Below are 22314 nucleotides of genomic sequence, written 5' to 3'. Positions count from 1 at the left end.
GTTGCAAGTTACAAACTTCAACCAGTGTTTACATATAATAATGGTTATTGGGAAGTGTACAGACGTTTTCAGGGGGATTTTTTTGGTTTTGGGGGTAGGGTTGAGGGAGGGGGCTATGTGGGAGGATCTTTCCTTGGAGAAATATGCCATGGTTGAAAAAAATTCAATGAAAAGGGCGCAGGATTTTCTAGCATTACTATAAAAAAAACAATGAAAAAATAAACATGAAAACGTTTTTTCAAATGAAAGTAAGGCATAGCATTGAAATTTAAAACAAACAGAGATTATTACGCATATGAAGGGCTCTAAAAATACTTTTGCATAAAGAGCGAGGTATTTAGGAGGAGATAAATACCTCGCTCTTTATGCTAAAATATTTTTAGTGATTTCAACTATTTATTCAACGGCCTATTTGATTCAGGGGTCATTCTTAAAGAATTGGAACAAAACTTACGATTTAGTGTAAAGAGCGAGGTATTAACGAGGGTACAAACCCCCTCGTACACATAATAAAAATATAAGAATATAAAAGTTTGTTACGTAAGTTAATTCTTAAGTTACGTATATTTTTTACTAATAAAAACGTTCATTGAATATTAAAAGTTATAGTAGCCTTTTTAAGTAACCGAAAAATTGGAGGGCAGTTAGGCCTCCTTCCCCACCCCTTATTTCTCAAAATCGTCTGATCAAAACTAAGAGAAAGCCATTTAGCCAAAAAAAAATTAATATACTAATTTCATTTCAATAATTTATGTGCGGAGAGCCAAAATCAAACATGCATTAATTCAAAAACGTTCAGAAATTAAATAAAAAAAACTAGTTTTTTAACTGAAAGTAAGGAGCGACATTAAAACTTAAAACGAACAGAAATTACTCCGTATATGAAATGGGTTGTCCCCTCCGCAGTCCCACGCTCTTTACGCTAAAGTTTTAGTTGTTTTAAAAAGTAGAATTGTGGCAAAGAGTCAAACTTTAGCGTAAAGAGCGTGGGACTGCGGAGGGGACAACCCATTTCATATACGGAGTAATTTCTGTTCGTTTTAAGTTTTAATGTTTTTCACTAAATTTGTAAAATGACAAATTTTTTTCACTAAGCAGTTTTTTTCTATACGTGATTTTTAACTTTGTGTTACTATGGGCTGTTGTTCGCGTCGCTCTTTACTAGGTTGCAGCTACCGCTGCAATCATGATTATACATTTAAGCGACGAATTCAAGATGAATAGATGATATTTCCTATAAAAAAAATGATGGTTTGTTTGGGATCACGACTGGCAAGGAACATCAGAATCAGTTAATCTACTGAATGAAATTTCATGTTTGTTTAATTTTGTATTCAATACTTTATTGTAACTAGCATACAAGAAGTGTTTAAATTTTTATTCTCAGTCGACAAAAATAAAACGTTGCAGAACAAAATGTTGACATGATGTAGATTTTTCATCGACATTATAATACTAAATCGAACGAAGACTTTGGGCTTTAAGTCATTTATGGTTTTTTCGTATTGTAAATCCTTTTTATTTTTAATGTACATATCTCAGTAAAAAAAAAAAAAAAAAAAAAAAAAAAAAAAAAAAAAAAAAAAATATTCCTTTTCACTCATTGCTGCATATTAGGCTACCAACATTGAAGAAGTTCGTTTCCAGAATGACACGTTTTACAGTCAGGGTATTTTTCACCATACCAGTATTTCACTGAACTAATTACAAATACAAAGAAAGACAGTATTTCGTTTCCTGTGTTGCCTTTTCATTTTGTTTCACTATTTTTGTCTTTTTCTTCAATTCGTTTTTTTTAACGGATAATAAAATCATTTTTTCTTATTCAATTGGCAAACCAATTTATTCGAACTCGTCCAATCTTTACCATCTGGTGCACACCATGGAGCCGAGCTTGTCCCATCAAGCGTGGTCCACTTCCAGTCACACCGTGCTTCCTCACACCACGCGTTACATGCATTCGCGATGCACGGTGAACCTCTCGTATAGCGGAAAGGTGTTTCATATGACATCATATGCTTGATCCTCTTTTCTTTTCAGGGGTTGGACACTATTATCTATCTGATGTAAATCTCGAAGCGTCACTTGTCCCATCGCCTGTCACACACTTCCAGTTCAGTGCCCTCCTTCGCGCCAGGCGTAGAATACCCCACCTTGTGAACGCGATTACCAAAAGTGGATCGCCCTTTAACTTCAGTTTGTTTTTTTTTTTCATTTAATTGGTAATAAATGCATTTTTTATTATTAGATTAGCTAATCAATTAATTCGCACAGATATTGAAGTTTTTTATAATGAAAAGAGAAATCACCAATGCAACAGCACAAACACATTAAAAAAAAAAGAAAAAAAGGGGGACAGCAGGAGAAAAGGAAAACTGTTTTCCTATATTAGTGATTAATATAGATCAGCACTTGAATGAGGCCTTAACCCTACTCATCCATACAATATATGTTTACAAATATTGCTATTACAAATATTGCTATTTGCAAATATTGAGGTTAGGTTTACACGGCCTATAACAAAGGGGAACGCATAATGACTTTTTTTTCGAAAAATGTGATGAGGAGCAGATTCAGAATTTTTTGGGGGGGAGGGTAAGAGGGGACCAATAACATTTGGAATTCCAAATGAATTCGAGCCTCCATCTCTGTAATTAGTGCAAATTGGATCCACCTCTGAATGTAGTTAGGCTTTGGTATGATTTTGACTGGACAGGTTATCCTGTCTCATGTGAAATCATCTTCTAACTTGGCAATAATAGGAATGTGCATATTCCAATAGAGAAAAAAATATTTTCGCAAATTAGGAGTTCTGTAATATTTCCGGTCGAAGTTCGTTGCCAAACATCTAGTGAAAACGCAACGGTTTGCGTCTAAAGAAAAAAAATCGATACTCTTTTTAGAAATAAATCAATACAAAGGTGCCAAGAAAAAGAAAATATAATGACTAGCTTGCCAAACTTGTTTTTGAGCCTGAAGATTGCTTAGTAAAAAGGATCTACTGTTGCGAACTTTTTTCTACCCTTTTTTCCATGCTTTATTTTTAATTTTTAAGCAATAATAAGTTCCGTCTAATACTATAGGCAATCAAACTCGAACTATGGATATATGTGTACATATATATATATATATATATATATATATATATATATATATATATATATACATATATATATATATATATATATATATATATATATATATATATACATATATATATATATATATATATATATATATATATATATATATATATATATATATATATATATATATATATATATATATATATATATATATATATATATATATATATATATATATATATATATATACTAGCTGTTGGGGTGGCGCTTCGCGCCACCCCAAGCCCCCCCGCGCGCGTAAGTCGTTACGCGCCATTGTAGTTGTCTCCCTATGTCCAACCTGTGTGTTTATATATATATATATATATATATATATATATATATATATATATATATATATATATATATATATATATATATATATATATATATATATATATATACAGAGCTTGCTTAAGTTTTTCAGAAAATTGAAAAGTTGTATTAAAAGTTTTATTGATAGCCAGAAATTTACAAGAAATTTAATACAGATTTTGATTCGAGGTTAATTTTTTATCATTCCAGCTGTTAGTTCACTCTCACCTGGAACGAAAAATTTTTTTCTTATTAACTAACAAGGCTGTATCTAGAGGGGGGTTAGGGGGTTCAACACCCCCTCCGAAATATTTGTCTGACTTGTTAAAACGTAACAAAAGTGGATGTAAACAGGTATTTTATTTGTTTTTGAGTTGTTGTTGTAAGCTCCCTCCTGAAAAAAATTCACTTGTACCCCCCTCCCTGAAAAAAAATCTTGGAGATGGCCCAGTTGAATACAATTAGCTATTTTAAGCAGGAACATACTCTATATTTACTCTATAGTTGGTCTTCTATTTTTGCACATTGATTTTTCAGACTACTCGGTCATCAATAAAGATTGTATCTGACGCTTTCAAACTTCTGAGATAATTGCCAAAAATCTGCTTGGTAAGCTGTTCTCAGAGAGAAGATCAACAGCATTATGTAAATGAGGAGGGTCAGACTGAAATCCAACATTTATTACCCACTTGGCCCTTTTTTTGTGAATAACCTAACAATATATTTTGTTGACATTTTTCTCAAAATTGTGGAAATGTCAGATAGACCATTAGGCATGACAGCGACAATTGTGTGTTTTTTTTCCTTTCCTTTTTTTTTTTGGGGGGGGGGGTTATAATGTGTCTACTGTTTGAAAGGTTTCGCTGTTAGCTTGAAGAGAATGTTTTAATTTAGTATGGTGTAAACTTTACTTGAGAAGGTTACTTCAGCTGTCTTTCTAGGGGTCTTATTTCTAAGGGGTTCTACTCGTTAATATGTCAGAGGCTGTCCTTTGCGGATCTTTTACGACCATCACCATCCGTGGGAACAAACCCATTCCCAGCCTTCTCAAGTATATGGTCTACTAGCCGTCCCTTGAACTTTGTCTCGATAAATTTGTGTCAAGTGTATATTCTAGAAGTTTGCCTATGTTTCACCTTCTGGTTAACTGTGCATATACTTTTTATGATTATTCAATGAAATAATATCTTGAAGGTAATATTCTTTACTGTCTCAGATAACTTACATCAACCTATATAAAGTATTTACAATGGGCAACATACATGGTTTGCAATGGGCAACATACTCACATGTGCTTAGAATTCAGAAATTTGAATTTCTATTTCGATTTTGAATGATTTCACTATTTTCCTCATTTCATAACGATCGTGTATTTTCCTTGTTGCGACAATTTAAAGCAATCAACAACTTAAAGAATTTATTATTATAATTTTTAAATAAGTTCTATAGTTTAAATTACGAAATGCGAATAGCTACCATATTTGAATTCCTACAGTTCTTTTTTGGGAATACAAAACCTGGGAACACAAAATAAGAACTTGTACTAACAGAAAGGGTTTTACACAAAATCCACTAAACAACACAGACGTCGACTCACGAAAATGAGGGGGCAAGGAGTTTTCTTCTTTTTTTCTCAATAAAAATAAAAAGCATATTTTTTCAAAATCAAGAGGGGGAGGGCATTTCGGCTTTTTTCAATTTCTTCAGTGAAAATACAAAAAATTACTTTTCATAATCTAATGGGGGAGGAACAATTGATTTTCACGTTTCGTGAATAGAACCAGGGTTGCTAGGCCCACACACTTGCATAGGATTCCTTAGAGCTTGAGATCCACATTAAAAGAAAAAAAATGTCGGTTCTGTTTTCCAGAGGGCTGAAACAATCTTTCAATGGAAGGGGGGATTCAACAGAGAAAAAGGTCTGAATTTACCATTTTTTGTTCAAAGAAGTCAGTATTTATATATGATTTTTAACATTTGGAAAAATTCTGAGCTTCTAAAAGGTTCTGACTTTCTATCTAGCTCCTCTTGATGTGCGATTCTAAATTTGATTAAATAAAAAAACTAGTTTTTTTTTAACTGAAAGTAAGGAGCGATATCAAAACGAACAGAAATTATCCCGTATATGAAATGGGTTGTCCCCTCCTCAACGCCTCGCTCTATACACTAAAGTTTTTAATTGTATTAAAAAGTAGAATTATGGCAAAGAGTCAAACTTCAGCGTAAAGAGCGAGGGATTGCGGAGGGGACAACCCATTTCATATACGGGGTAATTTCTGTTTGTTTTAAGTTTTAATGTCGCTCCTTACTTTCAGTTAAAAAAACAAGTTTTTTTATTTAATTTCTAAAAGTTTTTGAATTAATGCATGTTTGATTTTGGCTCTCCGCACATAAATTATTAAAATGAAATTTGCATATCAATTCTTTTTTGGCTAAATGGCTTTTTCTTACTTTTGATCAGACGATTTTGAGAAATAAGGGGTGGGTGGGGAAGGAGGCGTAGTTGCCCTCCAATCTTTCGGTTACTTAAAAAGGCAACTAGAACTTTTAATTTTGACGAACGTTTTTATTAGTAAAAAATATACGTAACTTAAGAATTAACTTACGTAACAAACTTTTATATTCTTATATTTTTATTATGTATATGAGGGGGTTTGTCCGCTCATTAATACCTTGCTCTTTACACTAAATCTTAAGTTTTGTCCCAATTCTGTAAGAGTGACCCCGGAATCAGAAAGGCTGTAGAATAAATAGTTGAAATTACTAAAAATACTTTAGCATAAAGGGCGAGGCATTGATCTCCTCCTATATATCTCGCTCTTTTAACTAAAGTATTTTTAGAACCCCTCATATGCTTAATAATCTCTGTTCGTTTTATGTTTTAATGCTACTCCTTACTTTCAATGGAAAAAACATTTTTTCATTGTTTTTTTATAGTAATGCTAGAAAATCCTGCGCCCTTTCCATTGAATTTCTCTTCCTCCATGACATATTCCTCCAAGGAAAGCCCAACCCACATAGCCCCCTCCCCTCAACCCAACCACCGAAACCAAAAAATCCCCCTGAAAACGTCTGTACATTTCCCAATAACCATTACTGTATGTAAGCACTGGTCAAAGTTTGTAACTTGAAGCCCCTCCCCCAGGGACTGTGGGGGAGTGAGTCATCGCCAAAGACATAGTTGTTATGGCTGTCAACTATGCGGAACAAAATGGCTATCTAAAAATTTAATCCGTTGACTTTGGCAAAAAAATGAGCGTGGGAGGGGGCCTAGGTGCCCTCCAATTTTTTGTCACTTAAAAGGGCACTAGAACTTTTCATTTCCTTTAAGACGAGCCCTCTTGCGACATTCTAGGACCACTTGGTCGATAAGATGACCCCTGGGTAAAAGAAAAAACAACAACAAATAAACACGCACCCGTGATCTGTCTTCTGGCAAAAAATATGAAATTCCGCATTTTTGTAGATAGGAGCTTGAAATTTTTACTATGGGGTTCTCTGATACGCTGGATGCGATGGTGTGATTTTTGTTAAGATTCTATGACTTTTTGGGGTGTTTCCCCCTATTTTCCAAGATAAAGCAAATTTTATTAGGCTCGTAACTTTTGATGAAGCAGACTAAATTTGATGAAACTAAAATATTTAAAATCAGCATAAAAAATCGATTCTTTTGATGTGTCTTTTAGCATCAAAATTCCGATTTTTCGAGTTTCGTTTACTATTGAGCCGGGTCGCTCCTTACTACAGTTCGTTACCACGAACTGTTTGAAAAACCAATATGAAACAGTAGTCATAATTTCATAGAGAAAAGCCAGGCGATGAGATAAAAAGAGGACTTTCAATCTACAAAACACAAGAAAATAAAAAAAAAGATTCAGGACATTTTTTGCCCTTTCTTAAGATAAATGTATTACCTCATCTTATAAAATACCAGGAAATATTTTGCTTGAAGGCTTTTCAGGTGACCAGGGGCGGATACAGATTAGATGTTTGGAAGGTATTGATAAGAATTTGCCTCTCCCATGGGTATTTTCGCCCTCAACTCTGTAATTTCCGCAATCTTCAACCCTCTGCGGACCGGGATAGGGAGGGGTATGTGCCCGTAAAATCATCCCCTGAACCTGCCACAGTGGGTGACTCCCAATAAACAAAAAGTTGGCAATAGCTATTCAGAACTGGTTTGAAAAGAATTATTTGCAGACATGAGAAGTGTTATGGGAAAGTTTTCTCTCTTAAGACAAGCCGGATCTATTTTCCAAATAATATGAAAAAAACTTCGTTTTCTTAAAGAGTTAAAGAGGCTGCGTCCCAAAGTCGAACCTTAAAACGTACAGGAATTAGAAGAGGCAGTTGGGGGGCTGCCGCCCCCCAAACCCCCAGCTTTTAAAGACTCTTTTGTACAGGTTTTTTTTTTTGGGGGGGACTTCATTGTTACTAATTACTAGTTTCGGCGCAATGGTTCTCCTGTCCTCTTGTGTTTAACATTTTTCGAAGTTATTCCATTATTCATTCATTTCAATTTTTTGTTAATTAAAAGAGGGCCTTTCCGAAGCCAAGAGCTGGGGGTTAGCAAAAAAACAAAAAACCTGTACAAAAGAGTCTTTAAAAGCTGGGGGTTTGGGGGGCGGCAGCCCCCCAACTGCCTCTTCTAATTCCTGTACGTTTTAAGGTTCGACTTTGGGACGCAGCCTCTTTAACTCTTTAAGAAAACGAAGTTTTTTTCATATTATTTCTGTACGTTTTTCTACAATCCATGGTGGATGTAATTTAATAATTCCTGTACTCCTCGTACAGGAATTAGGAGAGGAACTTGGGTGGCTGCCGCCCCCCCCCGCTTTTAAATCATTGTATAAAATAGAAAAAAAATAGATAGAATGACCGAAATGTTTCTTTTGCTCATAAGAAGCTAATATTCTGTTATCTCTCAAATGATAAGCTGTCCAGGTGTTATCAAAAATTTTTCTGGAATGGAGCTGGATTTTTATGATGCTTGCAGTCATTCTCGCCGTGCCGAGCTGATTATTTTGATGTACTTGAATGTTGATATTCGTAACTTTTAAGAATTTCAAAAATTAACATGGGACTATTAGACTATTAGGACTATAAGAAGACTATTAGGAGAGGCAAACCCCCCGCTTTTAAAGACTCTTTTGTACAGGTTTAATTTTTTTTCATATTAATTCTGTACGTTTTTCTACAATCCATGGTGGATGTAATTTAATAGTTCCTGTACTCCTCGTACAGGAATTAGGAGAGGAACCCACCCCCGCTTTTAAATCATTGTATAAAATAGAAAAAAAAATAGATAGAATGACCGAAATGTTTCTTTTGCTCATAAGAAGCTAATATTCTGTTATCTCTCAAATGATAAGCTGTCCAGGTGTTATCAAAATTTTTTTGATGTTGTGAAAAAAAATCGCCCGTAAGGGACTTGAACCCTTGACCAGAGGATTAAAAGTCTCACGCTCTACCAACTGAGCTAATAACTTGCATGTGTGTTAATATAACTTCTCAATAGCTTTTAAAAATTTCAAATTAACATGGGCTCTTATGGAGAGAAATCCGTTAATTTAAATAGCTAATGGGTGGTTTCTGGAAAACAGGGAAGGAGTTATTGGATCAAGCTGAAATTTCGCGGATAAGCTCCTGGGTCGTAGGGGACCTTAACTTGTGAATTTCAGCCCGATTGGACAACGTTAAAAGGGGTGGGGGGTTGGAGGGTCGAAACTTTCGGGGGGTTAAGATTTTCCTACGAAACTTTCATGGGCACTTACTCGGAGAATTCCGCATCGAATGAGTCTTCGTACACCCAGATCCGATGTCGGATGTGACCTGTAGGCGTGGCGAAAAAGAAAGTAAATGAATTTTAAGTGGCTATGCGTGGTTTCTGGAAAACAGGGAAGGAGTTATCGGATCAAGCTGAAATTTCGCGGATAAGCTCCTGGGCCCTAGGGGACCTTAACTTGTGAATTTCAGCCCGATCGGACAACGTTAAAGGGGGGCTTGGGTTGACAGGTCGAAACTTTCGGCCAGATTTTCCCCATGAAGAAAAAGTTGGAGGGGGATGAAATTTTGCAGGTTTCTTAGTTGGAGCTCGGGCTACGAAATGCATCCCTCCCCATCCGTCTGCGACCACTGGAACCGAAGATCGCTTAACATTGTCGTGTGTCGCCTCTTTATAGAGGCACGAGTGTGCCTCCTTGATGTTCATATGCTCTACCTTCTTGTACATATCCTGGAGTGTCACTTTTTCCAATAAGTTTGTGGTACATTTTTACCACTATACCCCGTAAGTGGTGGCAACAATTCAAGGAAAATTAGGAGAGAGTGTATTTTTAGATATCTAGAGAGGCCTTTTTTTCGCTTTTGATAATAACACCAATCAATTAAAATGCCTAAAATATTCTTTTCTAAAAATCAAAGGGGCCAAAGAAATCCAAGGGAGCTTGAATCCATGGGTTCCTCCCCTCCCACCCCCACCCCATTGATAGCTCTGTACGTTAGGACCATTCAAACCAAGTTTGGTACAATTTTGCCACATATGTTATGTCCAACCTGGTGTACACGACTTTTAGAAGTCAGAAGTATGGCTCCTTATTATTTTCTTTTGAATTGCGAGCAATTCTTTTGAAACACATGTCTGAAATTGCCCCATAAAAGTGTCCTACTTAAATGAAAATGTTGGCGAGAATGAAAATCTACGGCCATAAATTTATTTAAAATTTTATTATTCTAAGGATTCAAGCATATTAGATGTTCCCTTCGTTTTAGATAGCTTTTAAGTAGATAAAGTCAGGAAAGTGGCATTGAAAAGATAAGTTTAAGAGAAACTAAATGTAAATGAAAAGTTTTTGATAAAATTGGAAATTTTAAAATTCGAGGTGAAAATAAAACTAACATTTCGGTATAGGGTGTTATATCAATTGAATGAAGTTGAATCAAACAGTTTGTGGTAACCGAAACTCTAAAAAAAAGGATTTTTGATACCAATAGTTACATCGAAACAGTTGCACTTTTATACTGATTTTAAATATATAAGTTTCATCAGGTCTAATCTTACCCATGAAAAGATATGAACCTGATAAAATTTGCCTTATTTTAGAAAATAGGGGAAAAACCCTGTAAAAGTCATACAATCTGAACGAAAATCACACTATCAGATTCAGCGTATTAGAGAACCCTACTGCAGAAGTTTCAAGCTCCTATCTACAAAATTGTTGAATTTTGTATTTTTGCCAGAAAACAGATCACGAATCCGTATTTATTTGTTTTTTGTTGTTTTTTTCCCAGCAGTGAGTGTATCGATCCAATGGTCCTAGAATATCACGAGAGGGCTCATTCTTACGGAAACTGAAAGCTCTAGTGCTCTCTTTAAGAGACCAAAAACTGGAGGGCACCTAGGCCACCTCCCACGCTCACTTTTTCCCAAAGTCACCGGATCAAAATTTTGAGATAGCCATTTTGTTCAACATAGTCAAAAAACCTAATAATTCTGTCTTTTGGGACGACTTAATCCCCCACAGTTCCCGGGGAGGGGCTGCAAGTTACAAATTTTGACCATTGTTTAAGTAAATTAATGGTTATCGGGAAATGTACAGACGTTTTCAGGGGGACTTTTTCGCGTTGGAGGGGAGGGGGGTCGGTGAGAGGTGGCTACATGGGACGATCTTTCCATTGAGGAATTTATCACGAAGAGAATTTCCATGAAGGGGGCGCAAAATTTTCTCTCTTAACGCTTAAGTTTTTTATTGTTTTAAAAAGTAGAGTTGCGAGAAAGAGTCAAACTTTAGCGTAAAGAGTGGGGTATTGAGGAGGGGACAACCCCTTTCATATACAGAATAGTTTCTGTTCGTTTTAAGTTTTAATTTCGGTCTTTACTTGCAGTTAAAAATAACTTGTTTATTGTTATATTTAATTTGCACTTAAAGTTAAGTGCCTAGAGTAGGCTGACTGCTCTCAGAGCCTCAATAGGAGAGAAATCAGCTTTTGGTTCATTCGTTAAATAAAGTCATTGTCAAACAAAGTAGACATTATCAAGACAAAATACATTTGAATCGTCCGGGAAAGTATTCTAATTCAACTTATTTCACCAAATTTGAAAATGCTAGTAGACCACGCTAATAGACAAAATACCCTGTTTGATTTTTTTCGGTAAATTTTATATGTAATAACTCTGATCCCTTCCCCCTCACAGCGTTTTCTCTTTACCTGTCTGTACTTGTCACTTTTTCTATATCACTTTTTTCCATATCAGGTTATCTATATCACTTTCTGCAATGGAAACCCTACTAGGGTATCCAATTTTGAAAAACCATTTGACAAATCTTGAAATTTAGTGTAAAGTATAATTTCAGACGAAATGTGTCAAAGTAGTAGGCTATTATATAAAGTAGTATTTCCGCAAAAAAGAAATATATATATTCAATTCTAACGAGGGTATGAGGTCGTATTATGCTAGAAAAGGGGTAAAAAAAAATGCTGACACGGAGAGTCCTTGGTAACAAAAAATGACTTAAATGAACATTCGCTACGGGTCAATACAATCTTAAACTATGTTTTTGTGGAAACATGAACATGCTTCATTAACTGACTTTCTAATCAAATTGCTTTGTAGTCAAAGTTTTTAAAGGAAGCTTAAAATATTATGAAACGTAGAAGCAATACCATTAATATTCAATTCCTTCTGAAGCAATAGCTTCCGGCAAAGCCCGTACAATAGCCATTAGCAAAGAATTAGTACACTTTTTGGGATAAGTTTTGAGCTAAGCAGGCACGAGCGTATGATTTTTAGGTGGGGGGTGGCAATAATAAAAAGTTTCTAGGAGACGAAGAACAATAATAAAAATAAATAATTCTACAATTTAAGTAAGAAATACCCGGAAATTCACAAAAGCTGATGATTTCGGAGGGGGGATGAGCCCCTTCCCCTTGTGTACGTCCCTGGAGCTAAGATATAACTGATCAGAAACGCAACCATAAATTGTTTCAGGGGTGGGAATGCTACCAGGACTTAACTTTTTACCTTGAAATAGGTTGTATTATTTGTCATTTTGCCCTGTTGATAAACATCCTTTTATATTTTTTTTTCTTTTCCAGGGGGAGGGGACATCGTCATGCGAAGATAAAATATTGTATATGTTTCAAAGCGGAATTCTCTGACAATAATCCTGGACAATTTAAACAAATAAAAAAGTAGGTATTTGATTTTAACAGTTATTTTAAATGCATACATAGAAATAGTGAGAATGGCAAACTTTTATGAATGAGTCAACAGGAAGCTTTATAATTTTCCCGGCCTATGAGATGAATTCTCTAACTCTGGCCCGATGTAAAGAGAATAAGGAACTTATGTGAGCTGGATCTTCGGCAAATGTACGTGGGAAGACAGGGATTGACATGCAAGCGTCACTACTAGTTTAGTGTCTGGTGAATTGATTAAAGATGTAAAAAATTTAAAATAATATCGCATAATCACTGCAAGTAATTTACAATAGTTTTGGATTCAATCTGAGCTTTCTCTTTCAGTGATGAAAAAAAGTGTTTTTTTCTGGAGCTATTTAAGTCAAAATCCAGTTTTCACAAAGTAGGCCCAGATTAGGTAGGTAAAATCTTGGAAGGCTAAGTAGGCTAAATAACTTTAATCTGCTAGACTCACTGATGACAGGATTATGTTTTCTATGCCTTCACTACATTTAGAAGTACCTTAAAAGATAAGAATGTACTAGTTCAGGATAGGTTAAAGCGAAGGAATAATATCACCAAACTTTAGATGAGGTTGGCAATTATCTTTTTCAACACTAGCCCTGGCGCTAGTTTTCACTCTTACAAGTTTTCGTAGCTCTTTGATCAAACAGTTCGTGGTAACGAACTGTAGTAAGGAGCGACCCGGCTCAATAGTAACCAAAACTCTAAAAAATTGAAATAAAAATTGAAAAATTGAATTTTTGATATCAATAGCTACATCAAAAGAATCGCATTTTAATGCTGATTTTAAATATATAAGTTTCATCAAGTTTAGTCTTACCCATCAAAAGTTACGAGCCTGAGAAAATTTGCCTTATTTATGAAAATAGGCGGAAACAACCCCTCAAAGTCGTAGGATCTTAACGAAAATGACACCATCAGATTCAGCGTATCAGAGAACCTACTGTAGAAGTTTCAAGCTCCTTTCTACAAAAATGTGGAATTTCGTATTTTTTGCCAGAAGACAAATCACGGGTGCGTGTTTATTTTTTTTTTTTTTTCCCCAGGGGACATCGTATCGACCAAGTGGTCCTAGAATGTCACAAGAGGGCTCATTCTAACGGAAATGAAAAGTTCTAGTGCCCTTTTTAAGTGAACAAAAAATGGAGGGCATCTAGGCCCCCTCCCACGCTCATTTTTTTCCCAAAGTCAACGGATCAAAATTTTGAGATGGCCATTTTGTTCAGCATAGTTAAAAACCATAATAACTATGTCTTTGGGGATGACTTACTCCCCCACAATCCCTGGGGGAGGGGCTGCAAGTTACAAACTTTGACAAGTGTTTACATATAGTAATGGTTATTGGGAAGTGTACAGACGTTTTCAGGGGGATTTTATTTTGTTTGGGGGTGGGGCTGAGGAGAGGGGGCTATTTTGGAGGATCTTTCCTTGGAGGAATCTGTCATGGGGGGAAGAAAAATTCAATGAAAAGGGCGCAGGATTTTCTAGCATTACTATATGAAAACAATGAAAAATAAACATGAAAACTTTTTTCAAATGAAAGGAAGGAGTAGCATTGAAACTTAAAACGAACAGAGATTATTACGCATACGAGGGGTTCTAATAATACTTTAGCATAAAGAGTGAGGTATTTAGGAGGAGATAAATACCTCGCTCTTTATGCTAAAGTATTTTTAGTAATTTCAACTATTTATTCTACGGCCTTTCTTATTCAGGGGTCATTCTTAAAGAATTGGGACAAAACTTACGATTTAGTGTAAAGAGCGAGGTATTAACGAGGGTACAAACCCCCTCGTATACATAATAAAAATATAAGCTTATGAAAGTTTGTTACGTAAGTTAATTCTTAAGTTACGTATATTTTTTACTAATAAAAACGTTCGTTAAAAATTAAAAGTTCTAGTTGCCTTTTTAAGTAACCAAAAAATTGGAGGGCAACTAGGCCTCCTTCTCCACCCCTTATTTCTCAAAATTGTCTGATCAAAACTAAGAGAAAGCCATTTAGCCAAAAAAGAATTAATGTACAAATTTCATTTTAATAATTTATGTGCGGAGAGCCAAAACCAAACATGCATTAATTCTAAAACGTTCAGAAATTAAATAAAAAAAAAAATAATTTTTTTAGCTGAAAGTAAGGAGCGACATTAAAACTTAAAACGAATAGAAATTACTCCGTATATGAAATGGGTTGTCCCCTCCGCAATCCCTCGCTCTTTACGCTAAAGTTTGACTCTTTGCCACAATTCTACTTTTTAAAACAATTGAAAGCTTTAGCTCATTTCCGTTCGTTTTAAGTTTTAATGTTGCTCCTTACTTTCAGCTATAAAGATTAGTTTTTTTTTATTTAATCCGTTGCAGAAGCAAGCCAAAAATTTCTTCATCAGAAGACATATTTCATTGGATGGACTTCGAATTCGGATGCCGAAGTGAAATTCGATTCCTGTCAGAACCTACATTTAAAGTGAACTCACCAGTATGTCCGTTATTTTTCATCGTTATTCGTTTTGGCCTCGCATCGTAATTGACCAAAAAAATTGGCTGAAACCTTTCTGGCACTGCTTCCGATGGTATAATATCTATAGGTGATTGCTCTGACCCACCACATTGGGGATCAACACTGGACCAATGATCCGGTCCTGAAAAAAAACATAATTTTTGAGGTAAACGAAACGGTAAGCAGGGTTTAAAAGACTGATAAGTGGGGTAACAACATTCTAATCCACAAATTAGATTCTACTAATACAGCCACTACATAATATATAAATACAACATATACTGCCAAAAAAACTCTGGGAACAACTAACCTTGAAGAATAGCAGTAAATAGTATGTAAACAGTGCGCACAAGGGTTGTAGTTCTTTTTAAGTTGTAGTTAAAGGATTGTAGTTTTTTTAAAGTGTAGTTTTTTTTAGACTGTGATGGTAGCTACACTCTGTATTAGACAATGGTAACTGATTCAATGCTAAATGCAGAGTACTTTTAAAACGCGGTTATAACACGTATGCTTAACTAGGCTAGGCCGGTATATACTGATTAATATCGAAGGGGGGAACTAAGGAGGGGATCAATTTAGAATAAGGCAACAATAAGCAATTAATGTACGATTAAGATTAAGAATTTTTGAAAGACGAGGGGGGGGTACGGGCCTAAAGGATCTTTCTCACTGGCACATGGGCTTAACGATAGCCAATAACGCCTAACATCTATTCAATAAAAGAAACAAGTTTTTTCAACCGAAAGTAAGCAGCAACACTAAAACTCAAAACGAACAGAAAATTACTACTGACATGAAAGGGATTACCCCCTCGTCAATACCTTCTTCTTTACGCTAAAGTTCAAATTTTGTCCTAATACTTTAAGAATGACTCCTGAATCATAAAGGCTGTTTAATTAGAATAAATAGCTCTTTTAGAAGTACTTAAAAAACTTTAGCGTAAAGACTGAGGTATTGACGAGGGGGTAGCCCCCCTCATTTACGTAACAATTTCCTCTCGCTTTAAGGTTTAATGTTGCTCCTTAACTTCAGGGGGAAAACTAGTTTTTTCAATTTAATTTTTTATCCTTTTTCAAATAATGCTGAGAAATCCGGCTCCCCCTCCACGGAGAATCCCCTTCCTTCATAGAGGCACTAGAACAATTGGTCTTCGATCAAATGAGCCATCTCCCGATCTTCTACGATCATCGTTTCGATATGATTACCCTCGGAAAAAAAACAAAAACAAAAAGACACGCATCCGTGATTTTTCTTCTGACAAAAAATGCAAAGTTCCACTTTCTTCTACATAGGAGTTTCAAACCTCTACAGTAAGGTACTCTGGTATCCTGAATCACATGGAGTGATTTTCATTAAGATTGATCGATCATTTTGGGGGTGTGTCCCCCCTTTTCTAAAATTGGGCAAATTTCCTCAGGCTCGTAACTTTTGATGGGTAGGCTACTATTAAATTTGATGAATTTTACATTTTTAAATAAGTACCGAAATTCGGTTCTTTTGATGTAACTATTGTTATCAACACTCTGTTTCTTAGAGTTTCGGCTACTATTGAGCAGCATCACTCCTTACTTACAGCTCGTTACCACGAATTATTTGATGTGCTTGGTATTCTAATAAACCTTTATATTACCTGCGTAATTTTGGGTATGTTATTTCTCTACTTTTATACCTTTTTAATACATCAACGAAACCTGACAATTTTGCTTTCATTCCACAGCTAAAATTTAGCTTTATCAAGCTACTGAATTAAATTTTAGAAATTTTGTGGTAATTGTTTCTGTATTGAAAATGCGTAAAATATGGGCCGAAAATTGTTGTAAAAAGGACAATTTTCCTATTTTTAAACAAGTTTAGATCCTTCTCCAAAACATTTTAAGTATTATCAAAATTATAGCTTGGTGAATGGACGCATCTGAGACTAATAAATCTAATTACATAAGTGTGTTGTCCCTTTAGTACATGTTACAACTGCAAGCTTTTCGCAAAATCCCTTGTCTCAGCCATGACATAAACCTTAAAATTCCCGTTTTGGCTGTTGGTTTCCTGTTTTTTCGGTGGTCAATGTTTATTCCCCCCTCCACAAAAAACCCCCACAAACATGGAAAATATCCCCCTTCCCCAAAAATAACTCCCCACAGAAAATACCCTCCCCGCCCAAGAAATACCACCACTGGACAAAAATACCCTCTCCCAGAAAATATCTCCGAGCAGAACCCCCTCGGAAAATACCCACCCCACCGGAATATACCACCCCCAAGGTTGGTTGGTCTCCAATCAGTTTTGATTTAAAACGAAAGTATAGAACTTTCAGTTTCTGATCTAATTAGCACACTCCGAAGTTTCTGCGACCACGAGGTGGTGGTGTGGATGAAGAAGGGGTTTGCACATCCAAACCTTTAAATAGCTTGGTGTACTTTAGGGGAAACCTACTCTTTATTGTTGAATGTATACCACGGAACAACACTTGTTCCACCGCGCAAGACACACTCCGTTCTACGTTAGACACAATTTCCCTATATCACACCTTCTTGGGCCACACAATTTTCCAGATACTGCCTTCCCAAGCTAAACTTTCCAGGTGATGTAAACAGAATTTTTCAAAAGGGCCACCCTTCAGTTCTACTTTAATGACAAACACTCTAAATGTTCAATAGCCATGTGCTATTATTTCTAGCGGTATTGACCCTGTTCTGTATTGGTCTTCTATTTCATTTTGATTACTATGTATTTGCGCAAATCACTCACCGTTGTCACCAGTGTAGCCCCAACTGATCCCGTGCACATCCGCAAATGTCACTGAAATGAAAGAAATTTTATTTCGTTTACAAAATAGTAAAATAGAAATAAAAAGAGCAAGCTATACATAATGAACCTTGCAATAGAAATTATCAATAATTTTATCAAGCTTACATGTTTTGCAGCTAGAATGAAACAGAGCCAAAAATAAACTTGACTTTTAGAAGACCTTCCTAAGGTGGCTGACTAAAATCGGTGCCAAGAGGATAGAAACTGAATGGAAAAACAATAAGCCGATGAATTAGGTTTCAGTGCAAAAGTTAAGATAAATAGAACCTACCCATATTGAAATGCTATTTTAACGCCCGATTAATGGGTTGCACTATTCTTTCAAGCATTCCCTCCTCTCTCTAGAAAAATTAGCGCAGTCAGCGTTATTTATTGTTTTAGGCTATCAGCGTTAATAAGCTTTTCCCAACTTATTAATGGGTTGTATTTGGTGTGTGGTTTGTATGATTGTCATGTATTATCTATAAGTTAACTGTCTGAACGGAAAATTAACTTCCTCGGATGACACAGGAGGAGACATTAAACCAAAGATCATCTTTTGTATATTTGTAGTTGTATAAAGGACTTTTTTTTATAATTTATCTTTGAAAAAGTAATTAATAATAAAAAAAAGAACTGTATATTCTAAGTCCATGTTCATAGTTTGACGGCAAAGCTACCTCTAGTCTTATCAAATTTATGCAACAGATATCCGCTGAATTCAGCTGAGTAGAACGCTATGCTTTGATCCGTAATTTCTCAAGCCAGCAAGCTCGGGGCGGAATATTGACGAAACTTATGATTTGAGAAAATATTGATGCTGCATGTTTTTTTTTTTTTTTTTTTTTTTTTTTTTTTTTTTTTTTTTTTTTTTTTTTTGTCTCAAAGCAGCAAGATTTAAGACCGCCAGTTCTTGCTTAGGTGGTTCAGATTCGTCAGTCAATCTTTGATTGATTTATTCAATTGATTTTGTCATTTTTTGGTTATCTATAGTCTCTACAACTAGGCATAATCACCATGAACTTTGACCTCTATTTTTTTGGTTTGGTTTTGATTATTTTTATTTTCACGTGCGCAACGCCGCATCCAGGGGAGGCTAGTGGCGGGAATCACTCCCCCACCCCCCAAAAAAACTCCAACTTGTAAAAACGTAACAAAATGTATATAAACAAAAACTTGATGCGTTCCCTCCCACCTCTCTGATAAAATAGCTCCCCCAAAACAAAACCCTGGATACAGCCTGGATGCACATCATCTCTTCCAAGATTATGAAATCCAAATTCTCATTGATACCATTAGAACGTTGATTTTAACTGCTGGAACTAGATCAGAATTTAAGATTTAGCATTAAACACATTCCAATTCTAATTTGGGAAGATTTGTCAAATTCATAGGTCAATTGTACCTGAACACAAAATAACACTACACCAAAAGAGTAGAGAGAAAAATTGTCATCCTTTTATGAAAAATAAATATAAAAGCCAAGCTCAGATAAAATTCGACACAAGACAGGGTGACAAAAAAAAATCCGACTTTCACTTTAAAAAACCAAAAAATCAAAATTACAGCATCATAAAATCATTTCTGTCTAAATGAGGCGATGCCGTCTGTCTTTGCCGTTAAGTTGCAACTTAACAAGTAGTTTAAAGATTTAACCAGTCGTAACATATTAAAGGATCTTTTTTTGCACTAGGCTACATCATGCGTCTCAAATTGCTTGTCCCTTTTTAATTACTTTTCCTGTTTTCCATTAGCTGCTTGCAAGTTAGTGTAAAAAAATATGTAAACTATGCACAGATTCAAAAAAGTGCAAATTATGTCGAACTCTACTTGAAAGAGAATAATAAATTAAATAGACATATTTTTCAACTCACTGCAGTACCAAGTCACCTGAGGCCAAAACAGCTACGGACTTTCATCCTCCATCCCAATCTATTCAAAGCCTTCCTCTTTACACCACGCAGGAAGTTCCCGTTCCCCTTAAATCTTCCCTTACAATATACTCTCGCCCCAGCCGAGGACGTCCTGCTTTTCGTTTAGCTTTAGACGGTTGACCAAAAAGGACAATCTTCGGCAATCTTTCATTCTTCATCCACAGAATGTGCCCTAGCCATCTCGCCCTTTCTTACCTATAGCCCTAGAAAGTGGGATTGAACCACACTTTTTGTGCAGCCTACTGTTTGAGATATGGTCAGTCAGTCCGATACCCAAAACAATTCGCGTATTTTTCAGCATTTGTATTACTAATGCCATGTGATCGAAAGCATTTTTACTCTTTTGGCCCATCTTAGCTCAATTCATAAACCAAGACTTTCTAAGATTTTTCTTTTGTTTGCTGTGGAATAATGGATTTTTTTAGGGCAGTGTCATATTTTCATCGGTGTTGTCCCATGAAGCCTATTCAAGCAATCAAACTTCACTTTCGCTGTTCTTGGTACTTTAATGTTAGTGGATTAAGAACAAAAACTGTTGCTACCACTGACACTGCAGAAATTCCAACATTATTAGAATATTTGAAAGTAGGATTATTTCAATTTACGTTTCGCACTTAATTTGGGTGTAATTAAAATATAAAATTAAACTGTTGCTACCACTTACACTGCAGAAATTCCAACATTATTAGAATATTTGAAAGTAGGATTATTTCAATTTACGTTTCGCACTTAATTTGGGTGTAATTAAAATATAAAATTAAAAATTTAAATACAGTTAAAAAAGAGTAAAAGTAAAAAACGGTTAGTGAAAAACTTACGAAAAACATGTTTGTTGGTGGTTTCTGTTGGAGTGGCATTTGACCCCTTTATTACATCCCCCAACCCCCGAGATTTGGAAAAACATTTCTTTTTTGTATTATACCTGAAAATGGCTCTGAGGGAATTTTCAGTGAGCTTTTGAACAACAGCAAAATTGCACCCCTCCCCTAGATTTTAAAAATACATTCACCCCCCACCCTACATGTCCGTAAATTGAGATCATTGTCCTTGTTCTCCTTTGGCACGTTTCAATTTTTTTAATCTTCAGTCTAATGTAAATTAAAAGTAAAAAAGTGATAAACCAGATAAGATTCTACTACTACTAACAACGCATAACAGAATCAAACCACCTGAGGCCAACGCAACTATGCATGCTCCTTTCCTTTTCATTTAAAGCTTCACTCTTTACTCCCTTAGGTAAAATAATCAAGCTTTTGTTTAGATAATTAGCTTGTTTAGTATGAAAATAGAGGAAATTAAAATTTTTCATTTCCCTTCGTTTAGCTTAGCTTTTAAAGTGGGTGCATTTTCTCTCACAGATGAATTGGGCTCTCTCTCTCAGTTCCATGGTCTTCGTTCCCCAGACCTGTCTCTTAAAAACATCTCTAGCTGTCCAAGCTTATCAGAAAATTAAAGCGTCGTTGAGTTCGGAGATATTTGATTATATCTTAATTGCTTATTTCCTCCTTTGCCAAGAATTTTCCGAGAAGGAAGTTTACAACCTAAAACAATTATAAATGGCTAATTTGCTTTTGATTTCCCCTTTATTATTAGTTTCCTTGGAAATACTATTCGAACATGGGGTGGATTCAGGATAGGTTGGGGATTGACAGGTTTCTTTCACCTGAGCTTGATTTTTAACGCATTTTTTCTAGGGGGGGGGGGTGAAATCTTGATACATTTATAAGGGATGTTACCTCATTATCAAAAATTCTTCCAACATCAACTTGTCCGATATAAAACCATGCATAATATTGCATTTAATTTATAGTCTCATTATACTTACTATTATTGAATATCAGTTTCTATTTCCAGAATTTGCAAATGTATTTTAACAGTGTCCAAATTAATTAGAATACGTGCGTCCAACCTGCCTCCCCATAGCTATAGCCACCGATTTTTTTTCTCACAATCGCTACTGTTTGGATGCATTCACGCATGACCGGAACAACAACCCAATAAATAACAAGTAAGCCACTTTTGTGGGCTACCACGCTGGGATTTTGGTTATAATTTTGGTTAGGCGGAAAAAGAGACTTTTAGTTACTTTAAAAAGAGACTTTTGATTCCATGTTATATATTCTTCTCAAAAGTTACAATTTCAATATTGAGCAGCGAAATACATACCACTACTACTAACAACTCCCCGTAGCACCAAGCCGCCTGTGGCCAATATAGCTACGCAAATTCCTCCTCCATCTTAATCTGTTCAAAGCTTCTCTCTTTACACCCTCCCAGGAAGTTTCCTGTGGCCAATATAGCTAAGCAAACTCCGCCTCCATCCTAATCTATTCAAAGCTTCTCTTTACACCCTCCCAGGAAGTTCCTATTTCTGTCAAACCTTTCTTTACGAAATCCTCCTACCCCAACCGCAGATGTCCTACTTTTCGTTTAGTCCTAGACGGTTGACCGAAAAGGA

General features: G+C 35.5%; 2 protein-coding genes across 4 annotated transcripts in view; one reads left to right on the top strand and one right to left on the bottom strand.

Annotated features, from left to right (window-relative positions):
* Positions 1-22314, top strand: part of LOC136033596 (elongator complex protein 4-like) — a 142896-nt gene that overhangs the window by 55043 nt on the left and 65539 nt on the right. The gene's annotated exons all lie outside the window — the stretch shown is intronic.
* Positions 1-22314, bottom strand: part of LOC136033597 (carbonic anhydrase-like) — an 82070-nt gene that overhangs the window by 32863 nt on the left and 26893 nt on the right. For all 3 annotated transcript variants that reach the window (XM_065714375.1, XM_065714377.1, XM_065714376.1), the window contains 2 exons: positions 17884-17934; positions 15116-15280 (listed from right to left, as the gene is read on the bottom strand). In XM_065714375.1, the coding sequence (XP_065570447.1) occupies positions 15116-15280; positions 17884-17934 (216 nt within the window). The remainder of the gene's footprint in view (positions 1-15115; positions 15281-17883; positions 17935-22314) is intronic.

Source organism: Artemia franciscana, chromosome 12 (genome assembly GCF_032884065.1).
Source record: "Artemia franciscana chromosome 12, ASM3288406v1, whole genome shotgun sequence".
NCBI classification, from domain to species: domain Eukaryota; kingdom Metazoa; phylum Arthropoda; class Branchiopoda; order Anostraca; family Artemiidae; genus Artemia; species Artemia franciscana.
This window is presented reverse-complemented; position numbering and strand designations above follow the sequence as displayed.